This window comes from Ambystoma mexicanum, chromosome 6q (genome assembly GCF_040938575.1).
Source record: "Ambystoma mexicanum isolate Mex_15411 chromosome 6q, UKY_AmexF1_1, whole genome shotgun sequence".
NCBI classification, from domain to species: domain Eukaryota; kingdom Metazoa; phylum Chordata; class Amphibia; order Caudata; family Ambystomatidae; genus Ambystoma; species Ambystoma mexicanum.
In genome coordinates, this window is record NC_090937.1 from 1,528,041,855 (window position 1) to 1,528,056,406 (window position 14,552).

General features: G+C 44.3%; 1 protein-coding gene across 1 annotated transcript in view; it reads right to left on the reverse strand.

Moving 5' to 3' along the window:
- Positions 1 to 14,552, reverse strand: part of LOC138516813 (uncharacterized) — a 263,771-nt gene that overhangs the window by 123,368 nt on the left and 125,851 nt on the right. The window contains exon 2 of the mRNA XM_069632224.1: positions 2,740 to 2,872. Within this exon, the coding sequence (XP_069488325.1) occupies positions 2,740 to 2,859 (120 nt within the window). The 5' untranslated portion in view covers positions 2,860 to 2,872. The remainder of the gene's footprint in view (positions 1 to 2,739; positions 2,873 to 14,552) is intronic.

Genomic DNA, 14,552 nt, shown 5'->3' on the forward strand with positions numbered 1-14,552 from the left:
TTGCAGTTCCTCTCACAACTTGCCAAAGACTTTCGACTGTACGAGGGGGCTTGTGCCCTTGACTTTCTCCCCGTATGACCTGACTATTCGCCTCCTTTTAGTTATTTTCTCTTGCGGCTTCTCTCACATGCACAATCTCAGCATTCTTCATTCTTGCTACAATGTGCTTTCACTTGTGGTTTATCAACAACATAACAAGCACCTCAAACTTTAATGTCCTTTTCTCTTACCATCACAAGCTGTTCTCTTTTTCACTCACCAGCAGCGGCTGATATAGTCTATCAAAACCTTCCGTTTCGTCAAGGCTTTTGGCCCAATGCGGCTAGCCTCCTTTCAAATCCTCACGCCATACATGAAGGAGGTTCTACCGTGACCTTCTGCAGTGGCAAGTTGTTGCCCCTTTGGGATTCTGTAGCGACTTTCACTTCACAGCTAGTAGGACCACAGCCTTTTGTTCGCCTCATGGTCCCGTCTGCTCTGCTTCCATATTTGTGTCGCCTTCCTGGGATTTCCTGCCCTTCCGTCCTGCTGGTCTGGCTCGCTTCGTTCCCCTTCTCGCCTTGCTCTCCAGGTGTTCCCACGCTCCGCCTTTTATCCAAGTGGGAAAGGTAACAGGATTCAGGTGCGAGTTCCCGACTATACTTGACTGATGTTGGGACATGTCAAACGGACAGGTTGTGTGTGAGTCTGTCTTTCACTGAAGCCCTTTGTCCGTGCAGCAGAGTGTGCGTAGGAAAGTGGGGGGTATATTCTCCTGAGGGCAACCCCAGCCTCCCCTACTCAAGTTATCCGCCCTCGCTTGTCCACCCCCAGGGTCAGAATCCAAAAGCAATTGCCCTTCCCTGGCCACCTGAATAGAGGATCCTAGGGGAATAGGTGGGAGAACACTGTCAGGTTTCTAACACTGTACTCTAGGCATTAGGTTTCAGCTTATAGGTGGCACTTAAGTGCCGCCTAATAGCCCATACTAAAAAAAAGTGACATGGGAATGCTGGTGAGAGCTCACTGTGCAGGATGGCATTTCCCTGGACAAGATCCAAAAAGTACTGGTAAGCAATTAGAAATAAATGTCTGCTACTTTTGCAATAGACCTAAAGCTAGGAGGTATGCATTGCACACTGCTTGCAATGTGCATGCAGGTCAGAAGTTGTAGGATCCTGGTTTAGTGAAACAAGCCAATGGAAAATAAAGTTAAGCAGGGGGATGAATCTAATACATTCTCCTACATATGACATAGTATATCGTACAAAATGGCAAGGTGCATAATGTGCACGTCCCACTGACTAGTGATTTTTGACTCTTGGCGAGTAAGAAATGGTGTGATGTGTTTATGTGTAACATTGAGGTGGCGAGTAACTTTTATTATGGCTGGCTAGTAGCTTGCAGCTTCAATTGATGCCCGCTGCAAAAGGTTATGCAAAATTGTACCCAATGTCTTGTGAATTGCAGACAACCCTCTGAAATACCACAAAATGTGCCAAAATGTGCAAGTCAGGTAAAATTCATTGTCTGTTTATTAGACGCGCTTTTGGAAGGTACGTTTGTCACAATGGCAGATGCCAAATGACCTTACAAGGAAACCTGCTACTCAAAAGGTGCTAAAGAGGAAGATATGATATCAAGAACATCCCTGTAAACGTATGGCATTTTCTTTTTTTTTATATGGACAAACTATTCAGCAATCCTGTCTCCAAGAACCAATCAAAGCCTAATTCTTTCAAATCAGTAAGCAATGCTGTGCTTTCACATGCAGAATCAATCATGGGTACCAAATTACACCAGAAAATCACCCTGGCAGAACGGAAGTTCACGTTCCAACTACTTTGCTTAGGTGCCCTCCCACACCCACAACCTTCCTCCCCTAACTCTCACCTTGTGAAGCCCCTAATTTAAGCAGCGCTCCTACTTCCACTCATGACAGGGCTTGCTCTTCCTCGCCTCTTTCACCAATTCAACATAATGATAAATCCAGACTTCTCACTTTGCAGACTATAGGCAATTCTCTAGCATCCACAACGTTGTCTCTGCTCTGCTAAATTTAACTCTCCTACAGCTAGAGTTGAAATGAAGAAATGAAGGCCCCATCAACGGCGAATCCAGCCACCTTAAGAAACGCTTGTGCAACCACCTTGCTGCCTCCTTTCTCAAGCACTCCCAAGACAATTATATGATATGATAGGAATTAAATGATAATTAAAAATGCATTGCTAAGCAAAAGCCTCTCATAGCACACTGAAACGGCAGACTAAACCGCACACAAGTAATCCAAGAGACCAGCTTTGTGTGAAACTATCATTATTGCCTGTGGCCCCTGTCCTTCCCTGTACAGGGATCTTATTGTAATTGTTTTTTAATAACACACTTAATACTGAGAGGTTTCTAAGTGCGGACCCATGGACCGAAGCTGTGTTGCTCTGCGTCATCTGGCTTCCAAGGCGAGCGTGCTAAAAAGATGTAGGAGGCTACATCTCAACTGACTTTAAAGTGCACATATCGTATAAGAATTGTCCTTCTCACTGAAGCGACAATTAGATCAAAGAGGTGAAGCCCATAAGTTGATCCAACATTTTTGCAGTTTTATGAAATGCACTTCTCTCGGGCATATTACTGTGTCGTCTGTGTTCACCAATGAACATCACACAGACCGCATCATAAGTGATAATATTTCAATTTAAAAATAACGAGCTCTTAAACATGAGGCAAAAGAACACTCAAACAGATAAAAAAAACAATATTTACCATTTGTGGTTTTGTGAGGCATCCGGCTAGATGATCCAATAAATTGAGGACCTGAATCTCGTGGAAGTCCGATAAATGCTGCCTGATATAATCCGCCATTTTATCTTCAGCAAACCCCATTTCTCTGGTCTATCTAAAAGGGGCAAAGAAGAGTTTCATGTCCATTAATAATAATAATAATGCTTTAATGTGGTATAGATTGAAAATTCAAACTTTACACATATTACAAATTACAAACATTATACTCAAATCATAAATATACAAAAAACATGAATTAATAACAATATAGAAATCAACTAAAAAGGACAGTTAAACAACTTTCCTTATGCTATTTACAGAAGTTCATATCTGAATGTATTATATAGAACAACTTGCATCTCGGATGTCATTGAAGTGAGTATTTTTTTTTTTTATTAGACCATAATCAATTTCTATCTCATAAAGAGTACTCAGTGTATTCCTTGATATCCCCAGTATTTGGAATTATTACAGTCCACGGGCCAGGCTAAGTTCGACCTGTTGCCAGACGTTATATAATGCAATGAATAAGTGCATATTGCAGGTGTTAATGCAATATCGCCAGAATGACATTTCGCATATAGTTGTAGGATCGTGCACGAATTCACCCAGATAGCGTAGGATTGTATTCTTCAAAGTCAGACATTCCGTAAGAAGATGTCTAGCTGTCTCCGGACATTCTGAGGATTTACAAAGACGGCATATACGCTCAGCAGTCGAGATATTATCCCATGCTCCTCTGATGTGCAAAGTAGGCAATTGCTCCAGTCGAAACAATATGATGAAGCGTCTAAGTCTTCTCGAAGGGCATAAATATAGATAAGCTTGCGGTTTCATAAAATTGTATAATCTATATTTCACAAAATGGTGTGTCTTAAGGCTACCTATGTCTGTAAAGTTCTCGAGCCAATCCCAGAGGTCCACTTTTTTTCCTAGTGCATTTAAGGTTTCCTTGGTGACAATAGCCCCTCTATGTGTCCATCCAATATCTAGGAGAAATTTGGTCATATCTTTATGTAGGGGCGAAGTAGTATATTTTTTGGTCACCTCCTGATGTATCACAGTTAATAAGGGGTTCATAGTGCCACCTATCATCTTAAGGTAAAACCCTGCTCTTTTCTTCAATACCATTGCCTTCAGAGAGGGAAGACCAAGTTCAAGTCTAATCAGGGCCCTAGGGACCCCTGGGGGTAGCCCCAATATCCGTCGCCAGAACTTGCCCTCCAGCACTTGCAGCCACGCTAGATCTAATGTGTGCAATGACTCAAGGCCATATATAATCATGGGGGCAAATACTTGAATATAAAGGTGGTGCGTTCCCCAGAGGGTAAAGCCACCCTGCTTGTTTGTAAAGGAGGAAATGAATGCTATAGCTTGCATCGCCCTAGTAATGCGACCCTGTCTACATAGTAAGTAATCGCCAAGAGGCTCAATTTCAACTCCTAGGTAGCGATAGGATGGAGCATAGGGTATAAGATTTTCATGTACTATTAGGTTCACTCGTGATACTCTTCTTCTTGTGAATCTAAGGACTTTTGTTTTGTCCAGATTGATGGTCAATCCGTTTGTCTTGGCATAGTCCCATAGGGCAGAAGCGGAACGCCTCAAACCACCTATGGTATTGTCAAAGACAACCAGATCATACGCATATGCTAATACGACACACAATGCTTCACCAATTTTAAGAGGGCAATTATCAACCTCAGCTAATACTGCAGGAATATAGTACACATATAGATTATAAATAAGGGGTGCAGTGACGCAGCCCTGCTTTACCCCCCTATCTTGGATCACATTTCTGGTCATATTTCCGTCCTGATCTAACCTCAGGCGAGCCATAGTATTAAGATGGAGTAATCTAAGGTAATATAATATACCTGGCGGACATCCCAATTTCTCTAGCTTAGTCCATATCCTCTCACGTGGGATGGAATCAAATGCGGCCTTAAAGTCGATGTAGAGGGCGTACAACGGGGGCTGCCCCTTACTAAGCGCCCGTGTACAGAGTATTTCCATAACCAAGAGGTTATGTGAGGTGGAAAAATCCTGTCTAAAGCCGCATTGGAATCTGCTGAGTATTTTGGCATTTTCTACCCATTTCTGCATCTCACAAAGCAATAGTGAGGCAAAAAGTTTACCTGAAATATCAAGCATGGATAGAAGCCTGTAATTATTAGGGTCAGAACGGCTGCCTTTTCTAAATACAGGAATGAGAATAGCTGTCTGCCAGGACCGGGGAATTGTCCCCTGCACTAGAATCTTATTGAATAGTAGAGAGAACAGGTCGGCCCAAAAAAGGGGATGGTTCCTGATCACTAAATTAGCTAGCCCATTAGGGCCAGGGGCTCTAGAGGACTTAAGGGTAGCTAATTTATTCAGTATTGCCTCTACTGATACATCGAAAGGCAGATGGATAGGAACCTTCTCCAATACTCTGCTCATGGATTCCACTCCCCCTGAATTTCGGCTTAGTAGGAATTTTACCCATGTCTCCTCACTTATTGGGTTAATTAAGGGGCCTTTTACCTTCTCTCTATTCTCGTTTAGTAATGACCAAATGCTACGAGAATTTCTAGCGCAAATCGTTTGTATCAGCCGCTGATATCTGGTGTTTTTCTCTATTCTCTTAATGTTCTTAATATTCACTTTATAACAGTTTTTGATATTTCTTAATTTTTCGCGGTATAGAGCTCCAGATAAGTTCATGTGTTTCAGGCCTCGGATTGCCTTTCTTAGCCCTCTCTTGGCATCCCTGATTTCCCTATTAAAGGGAAGTATAGCACCCCCAATTTTTAGCATATGTCCTTTGTTGGCCGTGGCATGCTGACCTGAGAATCCCGATATCCAGTCTTCAATTTCATTTGCCGTCATAAATTTGAAGTCACAGAAGCCCTGAACTAAAATAGGTTCAAGAGCTTCGGTGGCCAATCTTATGTTCTTCTCAGACCACACTATTCTAGATCCTGCACGGTTGGCTTGAATGGTACCCATGTTAGCAGGAGAGGCAGTTGATATAGGAATGCTAAATATACACTGTAGCGACGCATGGTCGCTCCATATATTAGGCTTAACTATCATATCGCTTACTCTACTCTGCATCTCGGGGCACATGAATATATAATCTAATGTGCTCATTGATGATCCACTCGCCCAAGTGTGTCTCCCCGGCCGATCTCCCAAAGTACAGCCATTAATCATAGCCATATCCCAGGCTCCAAACAATTGCAGCCAGCCTAATCCTTCAACCTCCCTCTTTCCATGGGACATCCAGCACCTTGCATTGAGATCAGGATTGGAGGATATAAGTGTCTCGTCCATCATATGGCAATTAAAATCCCCCATAACCACCACAGTGACATTGCCCGTTCTTAGCAGCCAGGAAGACAATAGATCTTGTATTGCCTCTTGCAGTGAGTCCCGAAACAGTTCTCCTGGGGGATTATACAGATTGATTAAAAGAAACCTTCCCGAGCCATTTTCATCATGATATTCGACCTCTACTGCCAACAGCAGCTCCTCAGATTTACATTGAATCTTTCGGGACATAAACGTGTTCATTACCCCCGTAAGTAAACCACCATATGGCCGCCCCTTGCTGCCCCGTTTAGCAAACGCTTGATGTATAACAAAACCATCTAACAGTATAGGGTCAGGAGACCATGTCTCTTGTAGACATATGCAACTATGTTGGGACAGTAAGTCTACAGAGCCCTCCGACCTCAAGCGATGGGAGAAGCCTCTTCAGTTCCAAGAAAGTAAAGACAAACATCAATGGTTCTGTAACAGTTGCGGGATGGATTGTAGAAGTGACTTCAGGACTTGCTGTATTTCGACTAGAGCAGAATTGTCCCCTCCCCCAGATTTAAGCACATTAGCCACAGGAGCTGTTACCATAGTGTCGTCTGGATCGGCCGAGGGTACCTTCTCCAGCGGGTCCACATCAATGTCAATGTCCACTGCATTCAGATCTTCTTTATATTTTCTGATGAGTTGCGCCGTAGTCGGAAAAATGCAATGTAAGGCAGAGACATTAGGGTTGGGGCCCGACAGGGGTTCAATAAATAAGAAATCCTCAGATTTTAGAACACGAAGTTGAGGTATGTGATATATTCTTGCTAATAGCTCCGACCGTGATAACCAGGGATTTTTGTCACTAGGATACAAATTCTTAATGAAACAGATACGATTCATATTTATGTCCTTCGCTGCCTTCTTCGGTTCTGATGGTAAGTGCTCGGTAGGTTCTTCAACCGCCTGTATTTCAGGGAGAAGTTCCGGCTGCATATGCATACTAGTTTCCAAATCAAGCTCAGAGGACATAACTGAAACTTCATTTGGGTCCATTCCCGTTGACTTCTCTTCGGGTATCAGCCAGTCTATTAGAGGGCCTTTTGCCTTTGCCGCCCTTTGAGCTGCTCTTACCAGTCTTTTCCTGGCCTTTTTTGAGTGGGTCTCTGGTGCCGGTTTGGGAACTGTTATAAGTGGTTGGGCCCCTTTTACAGCTGACTTATTTTTAAGTGCCTTTTTTGCTAATCTTCGTTGTTTCCGTGTGGGAGGAAGCCGGGGGCTTTGCTCATGCTCTTGATCATCAGCCTCCACAGGGATTTCCTCAATTATGATGTCGCTGTTGGGCACATATTGTGCTTCATCCCCCTCCGCCACATCATCCTGCTCGTCAATCTCCACGACTGTCTGTAAAGCATCAGATAGATTCATTTCTGTCTCTAAAGCCAATGTGATGGTATTAGTATTGGCCAAAATACGCCCTGACATTTGTAGGAGTATTTTAAGGGCAAATTGGAGAGCAGCCACCGATGATTGTAGCTCAGTTATCTGTAATGAGCTTGGCTGTGATTCGATATTATCTTTCATCTCATTATCCGGTTCATCCTCCATCGACGCCATTACTAGATTAGGAGAAGCAGACAGACGTCCGCTGATTCCCCCACCGGTATGCTCCCCCGAGACACTGTTCATGCTGTTTTCTTTTAAAGGCGTTATGCCACTGGATGACCTCTGGGGAGTTTGTGCTCGCATCCCTCTCTGTATCGTTAGACAAAGGTCTAAGTGGGAATTATTGTCTACGTCGTCGAAATTGGAGGTATTTAAAGAAATGCTGCCACTCTCTATCGGTATGGGTGTTTCCTCAATTACAGTGGAATTCGTGGCCGGGGGTGGGTTCACAGGAAAGAACTCAGTTATAGCCCCTTGCGCCACCGGAAGAGCATATTTGGCATTCTTTTTGGGTTTGCCCCCTTTCTTATGGGATTCCTTGGGTTCCTTTATGGGTTGGGATTTATTTTTACGTAGATTGTTGATCGAGTGGGGTGCTCTTCTTCCCCGCTGCATGTCTACGTTATGGCTCAATTCACTTCAAGAGTTTATATCCAGTAAGTGCAGGTCAGTCCAGGCAAGCAAGGTAATAAGGGCTGCTGCTAGAGGGCGGGAAGGGTTTACCTCTAGATCTGCACTGGTGAGGTAACTAGATTGAATTTCCCACCTTTTTCTGGCACCCCCCACCCACCACTATAGTGACCCGGGGAGCTTGCAAGACCGGATCAAAGGCCACAGCCCGCAGTCTCCGGGAGAAACTCACAAGATCCCCTTCTTCTCAGGATCGACTCCAGCCCACTTCAAAGGCAACGGATTGGTCTGAATTAGCCAGAGATTTATGTATTTATTCGCCCCGCAACGGCCTTCGCAGTCTCGCTCTAAAGGTGGTCACTGTAATTACCTATCTAAGCAGAGACCACCTCTTTCAGGGGGGGTCCTTTCATAGAGGGCACCTATCACCCAGTACCGCAGCATCTGGCCACGTACTGAGATTAAAGGCTGCCAGGAACCGTTACTGCAGGGAGCCACAAGAAGCCACAGGGAGCCGCCACGCCGTGCCGTGCTGTATTACAGCAGGGAAAGAGATTCCACGGCTGGACGCGGCGCGGCTAGCTTCCGCGTGCTTCCGTTCTTCCGGCTCCAAACCCGCTTCTCACCTTCTGGCTGCCAAGTCATCCCTGCTCGCCTCAATCTCCCCGCGAGAGGCTTCCTGCTCACTCGCTCACCCGACTCTCGTCTCCGTCTCCTCCGTCGAGTTCCAATTCCAGGATGGAGACTAGAGGAAAGGATCCACGTACGTGTGTGAGCGTGTCAAGCCGCACCTCTCACTGCAACAGGTTTCACGCTGAGGCCGCTTCCGACACACCGACAAACACCGAGAGACCCAAGATGCAATAAGAGATATGTATCCATTAAAGAGATACACACACAATAGCCAAACAGGTCACACCATCAGAAACAATTACACAGTTTTGGGAGAACCTTGAAGACAGAAGAACGTCACATCAAACCTGCGTGTCATTTCACACTAAAGACCCCGTTAAGAATGCAGCGGTAACTGTAAAAGCAGGCGCAGGTAACAGCGTTATCTACTGCTCTTTCAGACCATCTGTCCATGGGTTTGTATCTGCATGTGTATTTCAGCATTTCCCGGCCAAAAAATGTCAGTAACACCTCCATTTGCCAATGAAGTTCGGAACAATAACATTTCATAATCAGGCGGAGATATCTATCGTAACAAAACTGATAACTTCAAGTCGGTTTGGCGTTCATAACACACCAAAAATTGTCTAACTAGTAAATAGCAACTAGTAAAAAGAGGTCCTAAGTCACACACTGGATACTACTGCCTCGTTTCATACGTGTATTTTGTGTTGTCTTTGTATTTATTTGAAGAACACGAGTGCAATTTCAATCATAAATTACTTATAACACATTTACAGATGGCGGAGACATTCAACAGAGGGGTGTCTGCATAACAGCACAAAGATAGGAATAGGTGTGAGCCAGTTTATGTGAATGTGAACAAAGTGGGACATATACCATGGACTAAACAATAGAATACATAAAAGACAGGTGACTTACAACAGTATCATTATTGTACGGGGGCAAGTGAACTAAAGAGGAGAACTGCACAAATATACAAAATGAATTATTACACAGGAGGGTTAGGTAGGAAGGATGAAGTGGTGTGGGAGGAGTCCCACTTTTCCAAATAAGCCAAGTTTAAGACAAGCTTTGAAGAGATCCACTGTCAGGATGATTTTGTTTGTGATGGGCACGGGGTTACAATGGAGCGGGGTGAGTATGGAGAAAGGGCGGAAGCAAGAAGAGACATAAAGGGTCGTGGGCCAGTGAGGTTGAATTCAGAGGAGCAGAGGGAACAAACCAGTGAGTAGACAGATACAGTCAACCAGTTACTGAGGATCAAAAGGGTTCCCTCAAAAAACAAATGACAAAATAACGAGGCAGAATTGTTTGACTTTTGTTCGCAAAAAAAATTGTTGGGGGTTGGGTAAGGGAATACATTAAGGTAGAGGGAAAAGTGGATGAGGGAGCTGTGGGGGTCTCCACCCGCATTTAAAATGAAAACAGTGAACACTAAAAAAAAAAAGAATAGGCATTTTGGAAATGTGACAAATAAATAAATAAGTGTTTTCAGCCTAGTTTTCAATTTGGGATTTCAATATAGAATCGGATCAAGACCGTTGATAGCTTTGTAGACAAGGCAAAGGAACTTAAAAAGGGAGTGGTTTTGCTTGGAAAGCCAACCAACATGGTAGTCTGTTGGGAAAGCACAGGACAATAGCTATATTTCAGAGTATGCATTGTAGATTAGAGAAAATTCAGGAAGGCCACCACTTAGCACACAAGATACACAAAATACATGCCAGGCTGATCTGTAGGGTAGCTAGATGTACAGGGGCAGGAAAGATGAAGGCAGGTGATTGGAAGTCTTTGACCATCTGAGGAGCAAACAGGTCGATAGGAGCACAGGATGAGTTGGCGCTAGAAAGGAGGGGTGTTCATTTGGTAGTAGAGAAGTAGTCAACAGTAGAAGGAATAGGGTAAGAAGTGGTGGACTAGACGAGGCTGGAGGAGGGAGAGCTAGGTAGGCTTTGAGAGTGTCATGAATATATAGAAATTTAGAGGAAATCTGATAATAATTAGCAGAGAGGGAATAGGCAATGGATATTGGTTTGGGTGGTGCGCTCAGGCTTGAATGGTAGATGCAAGTTTGCAGGGGTGATTGTGAACAGAGGAGCTTAGGGTTGTGTAGTGTGAGGATTTAACTGAGTGCAGTATAGAGGAAAGGGCAGCAAGGGAATCTTTGTAGGTTAGGATTAGGGTTCAGGATTTGCACCCATGATGTTCTAGATCACGACATATTTGATTTCAGGGTCTGGCTCTCAGAGGTAATTGAGGACAGGGCAGTTCAGCGTTAATTTTTGTGCAGGATACTGTTGGTCAAAGGGAGTCATAAGTCATAGTAAAAGTCAGATAAAGCATGGTCAATGGAAGACCCATGGATAGGGATAGAAGTCCTCACCTCATAAAGCTAGAAAGCGAGATAGTCCAATTGAATTTCCTTTTGGTCATTAAAGTGGGGAGAGATGGGTGCCCAGCCTGGGGTAATTCAATTCTTGAAGCCGGCTGCTCGAACTTTGAAGACTTTCAGAGATGGGTAGTCTCGGTAAGCCCAAACACTTGTACCCTCCCCTTGTCTCACCTGCAGAGGTCTAATCAAATAAAGCATAAAGGATTTGAAAAATCCTCTCAAACTCCTCTCTTCCATTAGGTTGTCCACCAGTGTTGCCAAACAGTCCCCACAGAGGCACTTCCTGCAGTCTTGCCCCTGCAAGCAAAGCCTATTCTGTATGCCCACAGTTTGGTGGATGACCCACCACAGGAACTCCACCAACTGCCTGATCTTAAACCTGGTCAAACTCCTGTTTTATAAAACACAGGGGCGAACACCAATCCTAAGTATGTGGCCTCTTGGAGCCTGCATGTGAGGAAATCACAAATGCCTAAAATCGTAAACTTGTGTATCAAAAATGTTGTCAAGGAATTTTGTGATCACCAACATCGAGAAGGCAGATGGAAATGAGTCAAGGGAAGCATTGCGAAATAAGGTGGTTATGAAAAGGAACTGGGCCTGGAGTCGTCAGATTGACGGACCTTAAAATCTTACGTAGAATCGATCTGAGCGACTGGTGTTCACAACAAGCAACTGATTGTGTATTAGTGTGTTGTGGGCTTAGCACCTTACCTCCATATCTCAGATTGTGTAAATATCTCCCTAGGGGATCTTCTATCTGCAAATTGATACTATGATGCCCCCCGTTTTGAATGGTCATACCACCTCCATGCTTAAGTGAGCTGCCTATGTTATCGTAATGTTTGCTGCTGTATAGTTTCTTACTGCCTCTTTGATGCATGTGCTGTTTCTGATATTCTGTATCTCCGTTTATGTTTTAGGTTTTATATTGTTGTGTCTTGTTCGCTCTGTATGCGCCATCATGCCTCAGGGTCGATTGAGCGCGGTATAAATTAAATAAAGTAAAGTAAAGTAAAAGAGAAGGATAAGAAGGTAGAGGGTTCAGAGGAACAAGGGTCAAAAGAGAGCTCACAGGAAGAGACTGAACAAGAGGGAAAAACAGTTCAAGAGAGTTCCCACCAGAGTAGGTAGGCTAGTCGTGGAGGAAGTAGTAAGAATAATCAGATAGGAGGGAGTTACGTTCAAGGCGGGTGGCTGCGGAAGGCTTTAGAATGTTAAATTAACCAGCATGAAAATGGGAATGTCGGTGGGAAGTGACTCAAGGAGAAGGTTCATGTCAGGAAAAAAGGAATTGAGAGGAGCAGGGTTTTTCAAGAGAGCCACAACAGAACGTGGAGAAGGAGGGAAGAGTTGAATAGTGGCATATTCAAAAGTGGGGAGAGATGCCAGAGGAAGCAGAGGACAGTGTAACACTCCCTTCACTGCCCTTCCCATCCGGTCAGGGAGGGAGAATGTAATAAAGTCAGTGTGGAGAGCAGCTTGTGTAGCAGAGTCACGAGGGGTTTTAAGGTGGTCTCAAAATCCCAAATAGACCATGAGGAATCGGAATCAGTGTAAGCTAGACTCAATGACGGAGTAGACAAAGTGCACAGCAAAATCCATCTTTATTCACATCAAGACAATGCCGGGATAGCATACAAGCATTAAAATCTCATTGGTCTCGACATGCTTATCAAAACAAATTGCTTAAGTACTACACATGTGTCATCAATTATGTCATAACATGATATCAGCATACAAAACTAATGGGGAATGGGGATAGATTAGTGGGTTTGGCTACATAAAGATTCCTATGCAGGTTAAACCTTTCATTGGGTTACAAGCATCTGATGGCTCCACCTGGAACGACCCCTATAGTGATAAAGGTAAAAAATACATTGGGCCTCATTACGACCCTGGCGCTAAGGGGTTAATGGTGCCGTAAAATGCTACAGCGCCGTTAACCCCTTAGCGCCTAATTACGAGGTCCCTTTGCGGCTCCCGACCTTAACGGCTGGTCTGGACCAGCCGTTAAAGTAGGGACCCGCAAAGGGACCTTGAAGGTAATTACGGTACCGCAATTTGCGGTACTGTAATTACCGCATTCCCCATTCCCATTGAGCCATATGGGGCAAAAATGGGAATGGGGAAGGGCCAATGGTGCATGGGGAATTACCGCCCTGCCAACTTTGGAATGGGGTGGTAATTCCCCATTGCACCATAGCGGACTCGTTACAATACCGGCAGCAACCATGGTGCTAATAGCACCATTGGTTACCGCCGGTGTTGTAATGAGGGCCATAATCTCTTCCAACAAGTGGTTGGTTGGAATTCTACATCATAGGCGGCATAACACCAAGGATTTTGATAGGTCATATGGTAGGGAAAGAGAGGTCCATTAAACGTTCTTCCTTCAATTAAAAGCTACCATACCTCATTCTCAGGCTATGAGACCGGGAATTCTCTTTGTACTTGGCCTTGTGTGGCACCTCGTTTTTACATGTGCATGCAGGGGAGTATTACAGGTGCCCTGTGTTTGTTTCTAATGAACAGCCAGTGTCACTATAGACAGGCTTCCATCAATCTCATACATCTGTTCTGACCAAAGGTAGCCAGATCACACAAAACAAATGTCCAAATATCAACAGTATGGGAAGCCTTTACAATATGGGCAAGAGGGGCCTTGATATCCAAAACCACTGGTCTGCTGAAAGGCATACACACAGAATTGGAGGGGGGCGAGAGGGAACTGAAAGAATTGGAAGAGACTTATAGTCACACACATGGCGGCAACACACTGGCCAAAATACACAAACTCCTGAGAGACCTCGACAAGCTGGCAGTGCGGGAAATACAATACATGGCAGCCCCGGCCCGGGCGCGCAGATATGGTGAGGGTAATAAAGCAGGGTACATGTTGGCCAACTTGGTCAAACAAGAGATACGATCAACCCCAATTACCGCGATCCAAATGACACAAAATGAAGTAATCACAAGGATTTTGATAGGTCATATGGTAGGGAAAGAGAGGTCCATTAAACGTTCTTCCTTCAATTAAAAGCTATCATACCTCATTCTCAGGCTATGAGACAGGGAATTCTCTTTGTACTTGGCCTTGTGTGGCACCTCGTTTTTACATGTGCATGCAGGGGAGTATTACAGGTGCCCTGTGTTTGTTTCTAATGAACAGCCAGTGTTCTCCACTTATGGGTCACGTGCAATAGGAGCGTGTTTGGAATAGATTTACGTGGTATTTACTGAGGTTTTGGGTAATATTAATGTGTGTGTCGTGATTTCTGTTGCTACCAGGGTCACTCATGAGTTATTCTTCATGGAGTCTTTTGGCTTACTGTTGTACTGCACCTGGCTAGCAAAGGCTGGTTGTGCTCTTATAAAACCCTAATTAATCTGGGAGTATACT